This window comes from Pelmatolapia mariae, linkage group LG7 (assembly GCF_036321145.2).
Source record: "Pelmatolapia mariae isolate MD_Pm_ZW linkage group LG7, Pm_UMD_F_2, whole genome shotgun sequence".
NCBI classification, from domain to species: Eukaryota; Metazoa; Chordata; class Actinopteri; order Cichliformes; family Cichlidae; genus Pelmatolapia; species Pelmatolapia mariae.
In genome coordinates this window covers 5,879,934-5,900,611 of record NC_086233.1, presented here as the reverse complement: position 1 = coordinate 5,900,611, position 20,678 = coordinate 5,879,934, and the positions used below count along the sequence as shown (strand labels likewise).

General features: G+C 45.3%; 1 protein-coding gene across 3 annotated transcripts in view; it reads right to left on the bottom strand.

Annotated features, from left to right (window-relative positions):
- The window catches only part of mical2b (microtubule associated monooxygenase, calponin and LIM domain containing 2b), an 81,691-nt gene that overhangs the window by 33,547 nt on the left and 27,466 nt on the right, over nt 1-20,678 (bottom strand). For all 3 annotated transcript variants that reach the window (XM_063477674.2, XM_063477675.1, XM_063477676.1), the window contains exons 2-8: nt 19,694-20,084; nt 18,354-18,561; nt 15,672-15,788; nt 14,993-15,094; nt 1,830-1,985; nt 1,618-1,718; nt 318-575 (exon numbers count right to left, since the gene is read on the bottom strand). In XM_063477674.2, the coding sequence (XP_063333744.1) occupies nt 318-575; nt 1,618-1,718; nt 1,830-1,985; nt 14,993-15,094; nt 15,672-15,788; nt 18,354-18,561; nt 19,694-19,999 (1,248 nt within the window). In that variant the 5' untranslated portion in view covers nt 20,000-20,084. The remainder of the gene's footprint in view (nt 1-317; nt 576-1,617; nt 1,719-1,829; nt 1,986-14,992; nt 15,095-15,671; nt 15,789-18,353; nt 18,562-19,693; nt 20,085-20,678) is intronic.

Below are 20,678 nucleotides of genomic sequence, written 5' to 3'. Positions count from 1 at the left end.
TGAAATCAATACAATATTTATCCAGAAGCCAGTGAAGCTGCTGAAGGACAAGCATGATGTGGTTAATGGACGAGCTGGTGATGGTGCGAGCAGCAGAGTTCAGGAACAGCTAAAATTTATGGATGAACTTGAACACGCGGAGGACGGCAGTACTGTTGGGTGAGACGGATGGAAGCGATTAATGTTACGAAGATCAAAGTACAATGAGAGGATGGAAGGACAGTGCGCCGTCAAGGATGACACGCAGACTCTTAACCTGAGCGGAGGGAGAAACCGAGCGACTGTCAATGAAAAGGGAATGCTACAACTTCTCATACCTCAAGCAAACTATCTCCCACCAGTGCAACCAGCAGCTGGTGTCCATGTTTCTCCCTGATCAAGGCAGCGTTTTCTGAGGCGTACATGCAGGTGAAGTCAAACATGGCTACATCCGGCTGTCCGTAGTGGTTGATGGCGTAGTCCAGGGATGGCAGCTGGTAGTTGGTGCCAAAATCAGCCGCTTCACGAGCATATGAGAGCAACGCTTCCTGATTGACGTTGTCAGGACTCAGAAGCCGTTCAGTTTCCATGTAATCCTGCATGAAGAAGAAATAAGGAGACAGTTAGTTTTAGGCACACGGCTGTATTGACAGTTGCTTTTTCACCGTATTTAAAAAGTTACAGTGTTATCCCATCATTTTTAATCAAAGCAGCAAGGCTGATGGTCAACAAAGAAATATTAACCGGGATAATTCAAAAATGCGTTTTATATTTCTGATTAAACTTGATGTAAAAAAAATAAAATAAAAATAGGCTCAACCCAAAGACACTATGTGTGTTTGTCGAGTCAGCGAGCTACTGTGAGTGATGAGCCCTCTGTTGTGCAGGCTCACATGTGGCACAAATTTCAATGTAAGATGAGAGGGAGACCACTGAACACACGCGTCTTTACCTATATTACTCCCACTGTGGGGGAAAACAATCTGCCTTCTTTTACACTGTGGGGACCTCATCGTCATCACAAATTATCTTAAAAGAAATAATTACATTTTTTTAAAGAAACAGTTGTAACAGGTTTAGGGAGAGTTTCCAGGATCTTAAAAGAAATCTGTGTAATGGTCTTGAACTAGTGATAAAGGTATGTGTGAGAGGGGAGAGAAAGAAAATTAATAAATAGCCCTCATACGTATGCCAATCCATCCCCAATACTCTAATACTCTCCTGCATGTGTGTGTGTGTGTGTGTGTGTGTGTATTTTCAGATAATTGGTTTGGCAGACATTATCGGGTGGTTAGACTGAGGGTCACATGGAGCCTTTCCAATATGATCCAGTCGATGTCCTAATGCAATTGTAATAACCGCATTTATAATGTCTAATCTCTTTAATGGTGTGTGTGTGTGTGAGACGGTGTAGAGCGCATGAGCATTTAATTAGAACCCTATTCATCAACCTCTATGCCGACCCGTCACTCACTGGTCTGGCGAGCACACACGCATTCCTGTTTGGGAACTGCCTTTGAATCCTGGAACCAGGGTTAACCACAGAGGGAGGGTGTGAACTGTAACCCATTGGAGTCTGGAAGAGTCGAATCTATGTTTGTGTGTCTGATTAAATCAGAGTCAGCTGAGTAAACTTACATTAATGATGACCCCTTTGTCCAGCAGGCTCTGCTTTTTTGCAGTCATGACAAAGTAGTGGGTGTTGTCTTTGTAGTAAACTATGTTCTCCAAGTCGATTCCTGCAAACACGAACATATTTACTTAACAGAGGACGTTTAGCACAGGAAGGAGCAGCATTTAGAGTGGGAGAAGCTGTCATTTTCCCACTGCAACATTCTTTCCTGACTCACCCGTCTCCTCTTTGAGTTCCAGAAAGAACTTTTGGTTAAAGATGAAGGCCACGCCACTTATTTCTTCTACTTTGGCCTCTGCTGTTGTGTTCCTATTGACAAAGTTAGCCGTTATAGCAATGGCCAGCTTCCCACGAAACTCCTTGCGCCTGAAACCTGCAGAGGTGGGGGAGGAGAAACAAACAAAAAAGGGTTCAAACCGTTCAAATCATTTATTATTTCCTGAAGTTGGTAAATCAATACAAAAGTATTGAAAATACAATACACACAAAGCTTCACTTTATTTGTTCCAATAGTGGGAAAACAGAGTAAGCCTGCTCCTGATGACCTCAGTGATCTGGATGTTTTGTAAGGCAAAGGGTGAATTAAAAATGTAAATCGGTATGAGTCCATTTAGTGCTTTACACATGAGAATGATTTTAAAAGTTATTCAAAGGGAATGCAGTGATTTAATTTTTACTGAGTAATGTGCTCCACCTTTTTGATGTTTGTTAGATTTCTGCAGAATTATGAATGAGCTGTAGCTTTACTATGACCTGTAAAGTAGGGCTAGGCGATATATCGAGTTTTTTAAAAATATCGATATATTTTCATACAAGATATAAGATGTGACAATATCGTTTATATCGATATAGTATATGTTACGTTATAATTATACTTGTGGGGCCGCAAGTTTGCCTCTCTTTCGTCCATTTTTGTCTCTACGCTGCGTTACTGGGCCTCGCCTCTCCTTCAGGGGCGGATCTAGAGAAATTTTCTTAGGGTGGCATGAGGGTGGCAAAGAAATCAAATGGGGTGGCAAAATCAAAGCCTTTTTTTCTCCCCCAAACAAATATGCAGGTGGTTACATATGATTAAAATGATTCAAATGCAACAATTCTGACGGCTAAAGAACCAAATGGGACAGGCAAAAAAAAAAAAAGATTCAAATGCAGCAAGTATACATGTTATTCATATAAATATAGTCTCTAACTTTATTATTGTCAGTAGCCCACATAATTACACACTTTAGTTACATAAAACGTGAGTTTTGATATTATGTACTGTATAGCCTGTATAATAAATAAATATGTAGCCCAATAAGTATAAACTCCAGAAAGCTACACAACATGGGGCAGTTCATTTACAAACACAAGTCTAACTTAAGTTTCACACTGTTTTTTGTTAGAAAACATTGTTACATGCTTAAATTACACAAAATGTCAGAAATCTGCACTGTCATGAACAAAAATTTAAACCTAATTTTTCATGATTTGTTGGATTAACCCACTGAGGTCTGAAATACAACTGCCCATTTTTGACTCCTTTTGAGTTTACGTTTGTATTTCACCCTCAGATTGTTTCATTTATTTTTTCCCCCCTTGCCTTGTTTGGTTTCTTTTCAGCTCAAATGAATTTAGTTGTTTTTTTTCACTGACATACTGCATTAGTACTACTATTACTATTAATAGTACTATTACTGATCTGAAATCACACAAAGAACTTAAAATCCTAGTAGTATTTTTTACTGTAAAAAAAACCCCACAGACATGTTGAGTAAATTTTTATAACTTGAAATGCAAATATAAATTGTACATTTTGTAAACATATACAACTATTTATCTAAAAATGCAGCCAATACACCTGCCGTTTTTTTCTTATTTTCTACAACCATTTAAAAATATTACTAAAACTAAAATGAGAGAACAATCAGGTTTCGCAATAAGATGCCCCACAAATGATGTGTGCCAGTTAAAAAAAAAAAAAGTTTGTCCACCATGAGACAGAGGAGAACAGCACAGGGAGAAACCTGCAGGCCTGACAACAGGAGGTGTATCACTCCGCTGGTTTTCTACTTAGTGACAGTGTTTACATTGCAAATGTGCCTTAGTGACATTCATTAGTGCCCTCACTGACACACAAAACAAAACGACTACACAACAGAACAGCTACACAAGACAGCACAATACACTAAGTATACATTCCACACTAAACGTCACAAATCTCCCACATCTAAAAACTCTCTCGCTCGCTCTCTCTCTCTCTCACCCGCTCGCTCTGTCTCGCTGCCGTTACAGTCACTCCCAAAACTTTTCCCTCTTCCTAAACAACCAAATCCCACATGTTGACTTTTTTTTTTTTTTTTTTTTTTTTTTTTAAATTGGTCGACATGGTACATTTTTCCACCGATAGGAAAGAGGTGGCTTTCCCCCCCCCCTTTCTTTACTGTTTTCGCGCTGTCCTTAGAAAACGCTTAACACCCACACACACAAAAACGTGGTGACAGTATTTAGAAAAAAGCGTGGCTTATATATATTATCACAACTCTGGATTTACTGGCCTGTAATTAAAATTTAAAAACTTTGAAGTCTGAACTTTCAATGTGGGGTGAAATAGAAATTCAGCGTGGCTGCAGCTTGTTGCTATGTCAGCTTACAATAGCAGTAGCGGTTTTAGATACGGGCGACACGGGCGGTTGCCCAGGGCGGCATCGTGGTGGTGGGCGGCATCACGGGCATCAGCAAAAAAAAAAAAAAAAAAAAAAATTTGCTCGTACTCATGCTGCCCCGACATCATGCCAGCGCATATTGGGGATGGCATAGGTACCGATCGGGAGTAAGGGCGCCCTTACTCCCATTTGCTGGGAGTAAGGGCGCCCTCCGTTTGCGAGGTGCGCCTGCTGCTTGCGGCACAGGGAGGAGAGGGCGGGGCGGCGGGGGATTCTCTGGGTGGCTGGAGCAGCATCTAATAACTTAAGGTTATGTATATAACCCCGGTTCTCTGAGTAGCATGAGTGAGTGTCTCACTATGGGAACGCCTCCTGCGTGACCTCATCAGAAGCTCAAATACCATTACGCCAGCCTTTACAGGCTGGCTAGGTGACGCCCATGTCAGGAGGGGCTAGTGCCTCCCTATATAATAGCCTGACATAGCGTCAGATGTCATTCAAAACAAGCCCACCTCTTCCTCGCTTCCATAGCAAGAAGGGCGGTCTGGTGAGACACTCACTCATGCTACTCAGAGAACCGGGGTTATATACATAACCTTAAGTTCTCTTTCATAGCATTCGTTTCGTGTCTCACTATGGGAGAAATACTGACTCCCGGATTGCCAGACATGCCTGTTAAGAAGACAACTGTCCCCAACAGCACCTCACAGGTGAGAAGCCCCCACCTGGGAAGAACCTGCACTGAGGACTGAATGCGCTAGGTTAGGCGCCGTCACATCTAACCTGTAAAACCTAGCAAATGTGTGAGGTGAGGTCCAGCATGCAGCCGCACACACCTCCTGAATCGAAACTCCCCTAAAGAGAGCCCATGAGGTTGCCAGACCTCTAGTGGAATGCGCACGTAAGCCAGCAGGGGGCTGAAGGCCCCTGCTAGTATAGGCCAGGGCAATCGCTCCCACTATCCAATGGGAGAGGCGCTGTTTAGACACAGGCTTTCCCATATGTGGTTTAGCCCAGGACACGAACAGCTGGTCACTTTGTCTGACACTCTGGGTTCGGTCCATGTAAATGCGCAGAGCACGGACTGGACACAAGGTATGCAGCCGCTGTTGCTCCTCTGAGGAGAAAGGCGGTGGGCAAAAAGCCGGCAGTTCTATAGGGGAACATGTGCCGACCACCTTCGGGACGAAGGCAGGGTTGAGCCGCATACTGACCCTCGTATTATCCGAGGAGAACTGAATGCATGACTGATGCACTGAGAGAGCGTGGACCTCTCCCACACGTTTAGCAGAAGCTAAGGCAATTAATAGAGCCGTCTTCAAGGACAGAAATTTTAACTCAACCTGTTCCAGGGGTTCAAATGGGCAACAGGAGAGCGCAGCCAATACTGTGGGAAGGTCCCACGATGGAGCCAACGGCCTAGATGTAGGCAATTTACGCCGTGCACCCTTCATGAAACGGCATATTAAGGGATGCTGGCCAACAGTCCTCCCCTCAAAACCAATATGGCAGGCCGAAATCGCCGCCAAATACACCTTAATGGTGGAGAAGGCTTTACCCTTATCAATCAGGGCCTGAAGAAATGACAGAATCACAGCCACAGAGCACTGAAAAGGGATGGTCTGTGATTCTACACACCAGCTTTCAAACAGACGCCACTTGTGCTCATATAGCGTCCTAGTGGACGATGCTCTAGAACACTGAATAGTATCGATAACACTATGAGGGAGCCCCACTGTGTTCAGGTTAAACCACTCACGGGCCAAGCCCATAGAGCTAGCCTCTCTGGGTGGGGGTGGAATATTTCCCCCTGTGCCTGAGACAGGAGGTCTCTGCGTAGTGGTAACGGCCAAGGTGGGCCGCACAGCTGCTGAAAAATCTCCGCCAGCCAGTGCTTCCCTGGCCAGTGTGGGGCTATCAGGATCATATAGTGACTTCTCTCCCTCACTCTGGCCAGAGTTGGAGAAATGAGGGCCACTGGGGGAAAAGCATAGAGAAGGGTTCTCGGCCACTCGTGAGCCAGAGCATCCACCCCGAGTGGAGCTCTCTGATCGTGCAGCGAGTAAAATAGGGGACACTGAGCATTCTCCCTGGATGCATAAACGTCCACGGTCGCCTGGCCGAATTGCAGCCAGATCTGCTTCACCACCTCTGGGTGAAGCTTCCAGTCCCCATACAGCGGGTTGCCCCTGGAGAGAAGATCTGCTCCAAAGTTCAAGATCCCTGGCACGTGAGTCGCTCTCAGTGACAGCAGGTGGACACTGCTCCAGACTATCAGTCTGTGTGCCAGTGTGTGTAACTTGGGGGACCCCAGACCCCCCTGTCTGTTGATGTAGGCCACAACGGTGGAATTGTCCGACCTCACTAAAACATGATGACCCTTCAGCCAAGGGAGAAAGTGTTTTAGCGACAGGTGAACTGCCAGCAGTTCCAGACAGTTTATGTGGGTGGAGCGCATGTGAGGGCCCCATTCCCCATTCACTGTCCTGCCTTCGTGGGTGGCCCCCCAGCCCGAAAGAGAGGCATCCGTGGAAATCACCTTCCTGGCTGAAACTGCCCCCATGGCGACGCCCTGAGACAAGAAACCTGGCCTCTTCCATTCGCGGAGAGCGAGTGAACAGTCTGCGGAGACTCTCACGCGACGGTGGCCGTCTCGGTGAGGGTCCAGTCCCCGCGAGCCCACCCAGCGCTGAAAGCCTCTCATGTGCAGGCGTCCCAGTGTTATCGCCACTAGAGAGGAAGCCATCAGACCAAGCAGCCTCTGGCACTGTTTGAGGGTCACTGTGTTGCCCCTGCGAAACAGTGCTAGGGAAGACCGTATGACTGCCGTTCTCTCCGGGGACAGAAAAGCCCTCACCCGGAGGGAGTCTAGGCTGAGCCCTATGAAAGTAATGCATTGAGTTGGCGTCAATGTGCTCTTCTCCACGTTTATCTGGAAACCCAAACTCTCCAAATGGTGTATGAGAGCGTTTGTGTGACAAGTCGCCCCCTGGTGGGTTGGGGCTGCCACCAGCCAGTCGTCGATGTATGTGGCCACCCGAATGCCCTTTTTCCTGAGCGGGGCCACTGCTGCCTCGGTGCACTTCACAAACACCCTCGGGCTCAGTGAAAGACCAAAAGGCAGGACTACAAACTCGTATGCTATCCCCTGGAAAGCAAATCTCAGATACTTCCGGTGTGGGGGATATATGGGGATGTGGAAATAAGCATCCCGCAGGTCGATTGATGTGAACCAGTCGCCCGCTCGTACAAACCGTAGCAGCGAGGCGTGCGTCAACATCCTGAACTTGTATGTCCTTAAATGCCGGTTCAGGGCACGGAGATCCAGGATGGCTCTCATCCCCCTCCCCCCTTTCTTTGGCACGAGGAAATACCTTGAATAAAAACCGCTGTGCATTTCCTCGGGAGGGACAACTCTTATAGCTCCTTTTTCTCTCAAGGTGGAAATTTCCTCCAGGAGAAAACTGGCAGACTCGCCCAGAGCACGAGAGTAAACGATTTCTTTGAAATGTGGCGGAGCGACATTGAATTGCAGTCTGTAGCCCCTCTCCAATGTCCTCAGCACCCATGCCGACTGAGTGCAGGTGGCCCAGCTCTCCATGTGGAGAGACAGAGGGCTCACTGGCCACTCCACCGAAGATGGCGTTTTGGCGCCCTCTTGTGGTCGCTGCGCGAAACACACGCCATTTCGGTGTCCCGCCACCCCTGTCACAGGCGATCGAGGTGACGGGCTCATCTGCATCATCACAGCCGGGAAAACGCGAGTCTCCACGGGCTGCGTTATGGCAGACGTTGCTCCGTTTCTTTGCATGTCTGATTTTTTCATGTGTTTTGCAACACTCGACAGCGCCCTCGGCAAACTGCCTGGATGCGCGTGTCGGGGCTTTTTTAATACAGAATGCACGAAAGAAGTGCTTGCGAAACAACACTGTGAACTCTGGCTCTCTTTCCCTCTGGCGGGTCCGGTGACAGGAACGCCGGCCCGGGTCAGGCACTCTGTGTGGGACATGTCCCGTTGAACTGGCTCTGGAACGGAGCTGGGAGGCGGCAGGGCGGCCCATGAAGGGGGAAACTGGGTTCGCTCCCGCCTGGAGGAGAGGCTGTCAGGCCGGCCGCTTCTTCCTCCTCACGATCGCGGCAGCGGGGGGAGGAGGTGGGACCGCTTGAGGTCTGGCCTGGGGAGACTGTTTCCGGGCCCATGGATTCTTAGGGGCCCCGGCAGCCTGGGGGGCTGCCTGCGTCTTAGGCACTTTGGGAATCCTGAAAGCGGGGACCGGGCGAGACGTTGCCTGCGCGAATGACTGGCGCGGTGCCGCTGGAGTGACGTGCTGGGTCCTCCTCGGCAGGCAGAGTTTCAGAGCCTCATCATCTCTCTTTTTCTCCTCACATCTCTTCTGCATGGATGTAACAGCCGCACCGAAGAGACCTTGAGGGACGACAGGGGTGTCGAGGAGGTCCTCTTTCTCCTTAGTCGTCAGGTTGGTGAGCCCGAGCCAGCGTGCTCGCTCCTGAAGAACCATGAGGCCCATGGCTCTCCCAGTAGCCTGTATGGCTACCTTGTGGAGGCGGAGGATGTGGTCAGTTATAACGCAGATTTCTTCCCACACTGTGGTATCTGGTTTAGTCGTCATGTCCTCTTCCAGCTCAGCTTGATAAGCCATTAGCATAGAGGAGGCGTTGTGGGCTCTCACTGACAGAGCCGCTGCCTTGTAGCACTTATCTGTAAGGCTAGACTGGAAGCGGTCTGCTTTGGAGGGGAGAGATGGGGCCGATGAGGACAGAGACGTCTTCGGGTGAAGATGGCTCGCTACCAACGGCTCCACTTGTGGCATCTGGCGGAGGCCGATAGACTCCATCCCCTCACAATCCAGCAGGGAGCTCCCCACGATGGGGTGTTTCTCGCTGTAAGGTTTTGCTTTCCACGTCATCGCTATCTCATCGAGTAGCTCCGGGAAAACAGGCAACAGATGCTTCCCCGTCTTTTTCGCCTTAGGCAATTTCTTACCGTCAAAACGAGATTTCACAACCTCCGTTTGTACGGCGGGCCACGGGATGTTGAGCCTGGCAGCTGCGCGCTTGCACATGTCCTGCATGTCGAGATCCAGGGGAGACGGCGGTGTCGGTTTTTCAACCTCGCCGGTAGCCGAGGGCTTTGCAGCCCAGCCGCTGCTAGCCAAGGAGGTGGAATCTTCCTCCTCGTCGTCAGACAGCAGGAGCTCCGAGTCAGCCGACTCATCTCCGTCCTCGTTGGCATCTCCTCCCCAGATGACTCCAGCATCAGGGAAAAGCTCACGATCTCCGTGTGCCTCCAGCGACGGGAAAGCGGTCGCGATGGGCTGGGGGTCTGCCTCTGCCCAGCTCGGCCCTGGCGTTGCGGCCAAATCATCGGGCATCTCAGTATCTCCTTGCGCCGCAGCAGCTTCACACAGCAAAGGGTCGCCGCCCGACAGGTTAGCCTGGCGAGCTAGCCTGCGGCGGAGTAGCTTGCGTGGGAAAGCCGCGCAGTGGATACAGTCTTGTGCGGGTGTCAAGGCGGCCTGAGCGTGGGATAAACCCAGGCATGCCGCACACACGGGGTGTGTATCCCAGGCAGAAATTTTCTTGCCGCAAGGACAGAGTTTTGCAACTTCGTTGGCAGCCGTAGCCATGGTTAGCTAGAGGGTTGCGCACGTTAGCGAGACTGACACCGAGTGCGGAGAATATTGCTATTCTTCGCTAACGTGGGGTGAAAAGTGTTGCTACTTTTCTACAGGTATTGCTACCCAATGTGTAAAAAGACCGCTAGCGTTGAGGGGTATTGCTACCTGATGGTAAAGCTAGGGGTATCTTTATTAGCAAAGTGTTGCTACTTCGCTTTCGGAAAATATTGCTACTTCCCTGGGTGAAAGTATTGCTACTTGGCACCAGCACTAGTAACAGAGCAGTATTGCTACTGCTTGTATGCTAGTGGACAACTGAAAAGCTGGGAACAAAGCGCCCGGCGACCGAGTTGTTCACTCGAATCTGTGGACAGTTTAGCTTTAGCACCCAATCGCACAGTTGTCTACAGGCTTCTGTGAGAAGCGAGAAGAGGTTTTTGAATGACATCTGACGCTATGTCAGGCTATTATATAGGGAGGCACTAGCCCCTCCTGACATGGGCGTCACCTAGCCAGCCTGTAAAGGCTGGCGTAATGGTATTTGAGCTTCTGATGAGGTCACGCAGGAGGCGTTCCCATAGTGAGACACGAAACGAATGCTATGAAAGAGAACCAACTCGCAAAATAAAACAAAATAAAAACAAACCAACAACACGAAAACAGCAGACATCATGATACAGACTTATAATTTGCACCGATGTTTTTTAAAAATTCTATATGCGAAAAGTGAGCGCGAGAGCCCTCGGTGCGCCTGCTCGCTGCTGAAGTCAAAGTAAACTTTATTGTCATCTCCGCTACAGTCCAGTATATAGAGAGACGAGACGACGAGGCTCCAGTTACAGCAGTGCAAGTAAACAAACAATACATATAAGAAGAGTAAGAAAATAAATATACACTTTAGGACCAGGGGTAAAGGGATCAATAACAATTTAAAATGTATATTTTATATTTTGTTGATTTAAAGTCTCACACACAACCCGTTTTTAAAGTTTAAAAAAAAAGAGAAAAGAAGAGGAGGAGTTTAGCGACTTCCACAGTCGCTAGAGGCCGGGGATTGAGCCTGCCTATTTGCCTGACGCACTCTCAACTGTACGCAATAATGCGAGAGGTGGAATTGCTTGCTTGTTTATTAAAGTGCTTGAAAAGTTTACAGAGCAATGTGATCGACTCGCGATTCAAACTCTTAAAACATCACAGCTCTAATGCAACAAGGGGAAACTCGTTGTGCTGCGGTCAACAAAAACTACGGCTACCCAGCCCTGCTCTCTGTCAAAATCAAACCAGTGAAAGACAGACTGACAACGCCCTCTTAATGTCACCGCTAGCACCCACGTGACTCCTGTTACACATCACTATAGCAACCAAACAAATGAAAACCCAGTGATCATTAAAATTCAATACATTTAATTATGGCTCCTACAAGGAGAAGCGAGCAAAAGATACAGGTAAGCAGATGTGTCATTGGATAATGGCAGGTCATGTATCCTAAAACATTAAGAATCAGAATACTTTCTTAATCCCTAAGGAAATTATGTGGGTTACAGTTCCTCCAAGAAGAAATGGTAAAAATAGTAACAGACTAAACTCCAAACAATATATACAATAATATAATATTAATTAGTCAGTGTCAATTGTTGAATTGTCCTGTTCTCATTGTATGACGAATTATGATGTCTGTTTGGTAGCCGTTTGCATACTATGCATACTCTCTCTCTCTTCATATATAGGGTCATATATGTGTGTGTGTGTGTGTGTGTGTGTGTGTGTGTGTGTGTGTGTGTGTGTGTGTGTGTGTGTGTGGGGGGGGGCGCCAGAGGGCGTGTTCGCCCGGGGCGCCAAACAGGCTAGGACCGCCACTGTACAATAGTCATGTGATTTGGAGGTGCAGCGTGTCCGTGGACCACGGAGGGTTAATAACACTCACCTTCCTTCCATTTCCAGAGTGTAACATCCAAACACCTGTGTAAAATCCGAAATTCCCATGGTGTTGTTCAAAATGTGCTCTGGCACAAGCATCGCTTGCTACTGAAAACAAGAAAAAAGCCGGTCCTGCTATGGGCTGAACCATTTGTTAATAGTGCAGGGGGGGGGAACACTATCCAATATATTCAGTTTTAGCATTGATATTCACTCTTGACTGTAACTACGCTCAAACTGTTAATGCTATCTTATTTTAATAAACAACACTGTCATATGCAAAACTGGGGTGGCACTTGGGGTGGCAAGGGATCATTTTAGGGTGGCAGTTGCCACCCCATGCCACCCTTCTAGATCCGCCCCTGCTCTCCTTCACTGAACACAACTCCCCCTCCCCCATAGCTTCACCTGCAGGCAACGACAAGATGGACACGGCCAATCTCCGTTAATGAGTTACCGCGGATCGCCCCGTGCGTGGGGCTGGACAGCGTCAACGTGTTAGCGAGCTAACCTCGCTAACGAGCTAACCGCGCTAACGACATGCAGCCCACAGGGGCTGCATGACCTAAAATCCTTTCATTTTCTCAAAAATCGACAGTGCGCCTTATGTATGAATTCTGGTTGTGCTTACTGACCGCGAACCGATTTTATGTGGTACACGGCGCTCAGCAATCTGTCAAAAAATGTTTTAGTACGACTTTGGTAAGCTACGGAGCTGCACCGCTTGATGGATTGTCGGAGCATTACGGCTACCGTAGTCTGGAGCCTCGCGGAGTGATACGTACTGTGCTTCAATGTAATATTACCGTATTGTGTGTGTATAAGAACCATAAATGGCACCTGTTAAGAGACGTGGTTACAAAGAGGATTTCAAACTCAAGGCTGTCAGTAACGCAGTAGAACTTGGGAATAGAGCAGCTGTGAAATCTGACTCTTTGTTATTATGCTCAGCGTCTTTTAGTTTACATTTTGACTGCACAATTGTGAGCTTTTTGTTATGCACAAAAACAACATTGTTTTCTTTTATTTATGGAGCATTATTATTTAATAAATGCTGATAATTTATTTTTGAGTAATTTCTTCATGTATATCTACGCTGTATGTTAATAAAAGTGCCTGTGTGACATCTGGGACACAGCTTTGACTAAGAACTCTTTTTGTTCTTACCTTATGGCTTTAAAAAAATAAATAAAATATCGAGATATATATCGTATATCGCCATCCAGCTAAAAAAAATATCGAGATATGAAATTTGGGTCATATCGCCCAGCCCTACTGTAAAGACACAGTTACAATAATCTAATCTGCTGAAGATGTGATCATTTGAATACTGTGCAAGCAAGATTTTCTGCATCTGCTTCAGACTGAAATCCTTTAATTTTTCCCAATGGTACTAGCACGGTAGGGCAATGGTTAGCACTGATGCCTCACAGAAATAAGGTCCTAGGGTTTGAATCCAGGCTGGATTTACAAGCAATGCCTTTTGTGTGGAGTCTCCAGCTACTCTGGCTTCCTCCCCAAATACATGCATGGGGTTAAAATTACTGGTGTCTCAAGTGGTTATAGGTGTTAATGTGAGTGTGTCTCTGTGCCAGCCCTGTGACAGACTGAGGATCTGTCCAGGGTATACCCTGCGTCTTGGCCTATGACAGCTGGGATAGGCTGATAGTAGGCCGAATTTGTGCATCATGTTTTCTAGATAGGCCGTTTTCTTTGGGGGTGAAAACAACCACTCATTTGCTTAATGCACTTTTTGTTTATGTGTAGGGGAACTGCAATCATGTGGTGACACTGATGTGTAGAGTTGTGTGTCATCTGCATACTTTTGACAATGAATGTTATAATACTCTGAATGAGAGGGAGCATGTAGATGATATTCCCTCAATACCGCTAATGTACTCTCCAAAATCCAAAAGTACTTATCAAACAGGCTCCAAGTGTACATCACATCCTTTGTCCCGGGACAAGACTCAGCGGTCCATCTGCATCTAAAGGTCAAAGGTCACTCTTTCGAAGATGCCAGTTTTCCCATTTTGGACAGAGAAGACAGATGGTTTGAAAGAGGAGTGAAAGAAGCCATTTATGTCCACTGTGAACGGCCATCTTTGAACAGACACCAGCTGTCTGCCATCCAGTGTTGAGATCCTTTCCCAGATGCCTTAACATCACATCCTGGGCCTTTTGACCTCAGGAAATCACATGATAGGGTGGGGCTAGGTTTCACAATGAGCTCACTCGAAACCTTGGCTGATGGTGACCTACACCTGTTTTCACACCTTGGCTCGTGTAATTACGTAAAGGATCATTGGGGGGTCCATTGTCCCTCTCGGGGGGGACACTCCCACAGGGCTTAAATCTGGGACTCTCCACCATTTGACCCTAGAACTGAAGAAGCTTCTTGGATGAGAGGTGAAACGTCTTCAAGCAACTTAAAGAAGTCCAGACGCTTTTCTTTCCAAGCTCCTTCAACTCTTTGCCATCCTTATCATGGATATGTGGAATTACTCCAAGTCAGAAGAAAATCCCTGCAGGGCCTAACCATTAGGGAATTGAGTATTTTTTTGTGTTTTTAAGACAGAAGCTGCAATTCTTAAGTTATCTAGTGTAGACGAAAGTCAGGAATTAGGAAAAGAACAACATTATGACTAACAAATAATTTGCACAAACATCTTTCCACCCCCTCCTACTAGTCGACCATTATAATCCTATTTAGAATATTCCTTGGAGGAAAGTCCCGGAGCAACATGCAGTTGAAAGAGTTTCTCTGCAGTCATGGAGACACCAAACCTTCAGGAGGATGATGCTTCCCATTAGTCATCTTTATGGGAAAGTAAACATGTTCATAACACACATATGCCACACACACTTACACATGAGCACAAAATAAACACTGCAACTTGTACGCTTTGACAAAGCCAACAAAGCTCTCCAACAGTTCATGAACCAGAACACCCCTCTGACCCCATACGCACCATTAAGCCTCCAGCTGAAACTATGTCAACAGGAAATACTTTACCAAGTGGCCGAAAGCAGCTTTGCGCCACCTCACCTCATTTCCACACAAAACAAACAAACGGAGCTTTGACACCTGAAATGTAGGTCCATAACAAAGTATGAATCCCACATCAGCATTTGACCCACAGCACCACTCGCATCTGTAACCTATAATCTTTTCTCACCATCTAATGTGCTTTTGCGTCCGTCAGCTCCAATCACCACGTCAAATTCAAAGTCCGAGACAGGATGGCCAGAGGGTCGGATCTCCGCCCGCCAACCATGACCTGAGGAAGAACACAAGAAACCATATATGATATTCAAGGACAGTGCAAGAAAACACAAGCAGGATGGCACGCTCAAGTGCTGATTTTAAAGAAAAACACAAAACAGTCAGAGCAGATGAGGTTGGATCTCAACTACCCTCTCAGTGTCACATAGTTGTGTCATGTTCCTTGGAGTGTTAGAGTGAGAAAGTTTCTGGGCATGCTGTGTGGGACATGCTATTTTAAGACATTCAGAAAACCCAGCACAGAGTTCAACTAAAATTTAACAGCACACTCAGTTTATCTTTATTCTCCACACAGTTTATTAGAAATACTCTATATACACTTCAAATGTGCGATCATTTTAACATGCACTGTGTGTAGGGAACTTTCCTTATATAGCTGAGATATGCAGGCGGGTCCCAGCATGTCACTGCCACTCATGACACTTTAACATACAGATAATACCACAAACACACTTGTCTTTCTGTATTTGTGAGGATACTTACTGACTTTGGAACTGAAAATGGCTTCATAGTAGAGCAATGCACTGACTCACTCACTGGTGTAATGAATTTGTTCATGAGGACATACTCACTGACATCTGTCTGCTCCTCTGGTGGCTCCAGCAGTTTGATGAACTCAACATTGACGTGAATCTCGACACCAAGGATCAAGCTCACTTTTAGCAGCATCAGTTGAAGCTGGCGGATACCTGGAGCAGGCGCAAAGAGACAAGTATGTTCACAGAGCAAACCAAGAAAAGAAAAGAACCATCTCTACTGGCAAAAAACAGCAATTATACATACTTAGTAGTTATTAACACACATCAATTAAATCTCCAGAATAAAACTGGGAAATTTAAAAAAGCCCACGTCCTCCAAGATCCATGATTATAAAAAAAGGGATTCTTCTAACCAAGCAGCAACTTACAGGGATAAATAGAAATTATGCCAACAGAGAAGTGCCAAAAATGACCCGAGCCCATTCCAGGGTGGATTTTAAAGTTAGAATGAACTTTACCAGGCTGTAAACTGTGCTCTAAAGCCTCCATAACAATGCTATGGTGGGTGGATTTTCAACTACTAACCCTTAAACTTTAGAAAGGCTTAAAAACAGGTGGCTTTTAGTTTATTGTCATTTAGCACTAATTAACTCTCAAGTGTGTCTCTGCAATGCACTTTGCTATCCACGCCGGCAAGCATTATGCAACAACTCAGTAGCTTTAAACCAAAAACGGTTTAAAAAAAAAACAACCCCAAAATGTGGGTGTTGATGAGCAGGGGAACAAATATAACTAAGTTTAATATATACAACCTTTGGTATGGAATGTGGTTTACTGATGCTATCGTGCTGATGTTTATTTTGCTGAAATTGGACTCAGATGACTTTTTAATGTTATTTATTCATGAAATAAATAGTTTGGGGTTTTTATGCTTCTTAAGTAGGCCATGTCACATAAGTCTAAGAACCGCTGACATAAAAAGGTAATCACAAGGATTATAAAAAAATGGAGCTTTGCTGCTGCTGCGACTGAATGAATCCAAAGCAACAAAGACAAGGACACCGTACTTGTGTGGACCTGTCACATACAAATCTGGTATAACAGAGTACTGCAACCAAACAGACCATAAAACAGACTGACAACAGTAGAAACTTGCAGAGACATGGCAACAGACTCTCAATGAGTCAAAATTTAAATCAACGTAAGCATGATTTTTTTAGTTTTTAGAATAATATAATGCGAGTTGTGTGTACACGTTTCCACTTGTGCTCCAGAATGAATTAAAGTTAATGGACGTTCAGGAGAAGGACATGCAGTGAGTGGGTGTGACGGAGGAGGATGCTAGGGATAGGATGAGATGGAGGCAGATGATCTGCTGTAGCAGCTGGAAGAAGATTCCCCCTGGACACTACTGTAAGAATCTGAGATGCCTAAGCATTTACACTGTGCTTGCATGCATTAGCAAAGAATGCCCGTACAGTACAGATGAGGAAAAAAACAATAAGTGATGAGAGTCAGCAGACCTCATCTTTGAAATGAGATACATGACAGTTACTAAAGCTGGAGAGCAACAAGTGCTGATGGAAATGTGTGACTTGCAAACTGCAGCAAACTGAAGCAAATCAGGTTGCAGGAAAAACAATCCTCCTCTCACATGACACAGAGTCACACATCCACTTCTGTGGCGTTGGCTTTGTGGCCAGACAACATCACATTTACTGCACAGTAGTGATTTATCACACACACACACACACACACGCACACACGCACACACGCACACACGCACACACGCAGCACTTACTCAGAGGCAGGAACCATTTACATGTTATGGCTTCACAGTACTTTGCATGTTTTCTCTGTTAAAGCACTACTGCGGTGCCACTCTGAGGACTTTACAGCCCATTTTATTTTTACAAATGTGCTTCAAACGCATCACATGCAAGAAATCCTAAAGATACCGCTCCAAACAAAAATAAAATTAGAAATGAAATTAGATTAGAATTTGAAAAATCAGATTAGAATGAATACATTACATTAAAAAAAATCAAATCAATATTAGAAATTTTTCAGAGTGATTAAATGTTCTATAACGTAGAACTTTTGCCAGACTTGTTTTATAATCTGACACCTGGCATAAGAAATTAGCATTTAGTTAAGACTAAGGGGTAAGAACCCTGGGCATCCACTAATGTCTGTGCGTGTGTGCCCCACCCCTTACACACAGAGTGGAGAAAGCAGCAAGTCCTCTGGGCGAAAGGATGGTACCGACTTTTAGCCAAAGTACAAGCCCGACATCAAAGCTGGCACTGCACTTCCTCAGATCTCCAGAAATACACTCACAAAAACCACATTAAGAGATAAAAGATGGAAAATTTTCCAAAATATTATTATAACTTAATAAAATGGCAGGCAGGCAGAGCAACTGAATTTTAATTCAATGTTTTTATGTCTCAAATGAGATTGTTTCATGACTATATTATCAAGATACCATGGGATTCATGTTTTGTTTCCTATTACAACCATTTAGAACCTAGTCAATAAAGCTTTAGAATGTGTGAGCATGTGAAATAACTTTAAAAGCAGATGAATTATTCAATCATAAATTGGAGCCATTTGAAAGGAATTAGGACGAGTCTTCCTTCCTAGAGCTAAAAATCAAAGAATGTGTCTCACAGTTTAACTTTCAGTCAACTTCAACAAGTCAGCTGTGCTGTTTTTTGGCAGATTATTATCAAAGCTTAAAAAAAAGGAGACAAATGATGTGTGCACGCTCACTGATGTGGTCGATGGAGCCAGCACAGAACTTTCCGTAGAACTTCTTGGCCCCGAGTCCCCTGAGGTCGTGAATGGTGTAGGGCCAGAGGTGGAGCACATTGTTCCTGGAGAAGGTGTCTCTTTTTTCAATCACCACCACCTTGCAGCCCAGCAGAGTCAGCTCGATGGCCGTCCGAAGGCCACACGGACCGCCGCCGATGATCAAACACTGAATGGGAGAAGATTTCAGTTTTAAGATTCTGTACTGCAACACAGGAATAACTCCAGCATGTCGTCTGCCTGTCTGACTCTCACTGTCATTGTACTAGCTTATTTAACACTAGCTTATAAAACAATGGAATTCACAGAGAGGTCTGAAGGCAAACGGCAACAGACAGTAACTGAAATGTTCTCTTGCATGTTATTCAACCCAATCAGGTTGTGAATCACTCAACACAACTAAAATATCAGCATGTAAGCTTAAAAATATACTTTACCGACTACTGAATTTCAACCCCTAATGCAAATATGCCATGTACGTAGTTGGAGTGGGAAAGCATCATTCAAATGTCTTGACGCAGCGAGCGCCTATCTTTTTAATCACAGTCAGCGCTTCATTTCCAGATTGGCACGCAGCTATTTTACAGCTACACAGGAAATTACGTAGCCAAACAATTAGCACAGCAATTTGGATAATTTTTGTTAGAGTACACTTCTAACGGCTACCTTATTAAAAAGAACAAAGAAAAACCGGTAGAGTCACAGAACTAAACTCTACAAAGTCCCAAACTGCTAAATCCTCTGCCCTCATTTTGAGAATAGATACAGTTTTAAAAGAGAGATCGCCCACCCAGCCTTAGGCCCACCGTTTTTCTCCTGGAAAAAAAAGCCTGAAATAATAGTTTCTGTTATTTTTGGCCAACCCTCAACCCAACCCTTCTGTGTTAATGTCCCCTCTGAGTCTCTGGCCTCATTTCCCTCCAGACTTCTTATCTTCTCCTTCAGAAATGAGCTTTCCAATGCTGCGTTAAACACGGTGCTAAGAATATCCATTCGTTTATGGCGAGACAAAACTCACGTGACAGAAAATACCAAATAGGAGATCCTTATTGTATCACATGAAATGCATATGTGAACTTTCATAATGTTTTTGAGCAAATAATACTTAAAAACACAGGTTACACTAAGTAAATTTTTCTGCATGCATCTCAGTAATCGATTTATATTAATTCTACTCCTCAGAGTTTGGATCATGTGTTTACTGCTGTTCAACAGCCTTCAACACTATCAGAACAATACCACTCAATATCACACAACCACTTCAGAACCTTCAGAGGTCAATCGTGCTTGGTCTTTCTTACCCTCGTGCCTTGGCAGGCCTTATTCTGGTTGTAGACCTTTTGCTGAGCTCTCTTGTCCAGTCTGGTCCAAAGGGCTTTGACTTTCCAGGAGCTGACTGCCGCCTTCAGTGAGTTATAGAAATTGCTGTGGTCCAGTGGATCCAGCTCCAACTGCCTGCAGAGGATGCTGAAAGCCTGCAGAGTCCCTTTACAGGTAGATGCCTGGACAAAGTTCTCAAATAGCTGGCTGGCCTGAGCCGTACGCTCATCCTCTTTCTCACCCATCTGCCCAGTTGATGACCGGTGTGTCCAGTCTCCTTTAATCATTTTCTTCCACCTTTGCTCTCCCGCTTTTTTATCCTCTCCTTCCACACAGTCAGCACGGGACTCCCAGCATTTGTGCAGTGTTCAGCTGAATAAAAGAAAACAGATTTTTAGAAACAGACTCGGGGGGGAAAAGAGGCCAAGAACTTGTTACAGAGTTCACAGAAGTATATCTGTCAGCGAGGGAAAGGTGAGGTTATCATTTGGTGCAAAGTCAGCAAACTAAAGTTTTGTTTTGTTCCCCAGGTTTAGCTGGATATTCTATATATGGAGTTTTAATGTCCTGGTGATTTCTGAAATTAAAGTCAATTTAGATACAATTTTAAAATGAATGCACAAATAACCGCCAGGAAAGACTTCAATATTTGTCAAAGGTGACGAGATTACTTTGTTATAATAATTACAAAAAGATGAGGTGCATATGCCCTGCTCCGTTCTGGTCATGTTTGCGACTGCAGTGACATCTTTCAAGTATTAATTTTGCATCGGTGTCTGGAAACACCCTTGTAGTTCCTGCAAGGTCACGTTTCAAACGTAAGGACTCTGAAAATAAATTGCAGAGGTCAGCATGTTGCCTCATATAGCCAGAGTGTTATGTCCTGCATTCTGTGTGAGGTATCCGGGGACTAGCACTGCTTTACCAATACATCCCTGTACAGGCCTACACATCCACCTCCAGCCA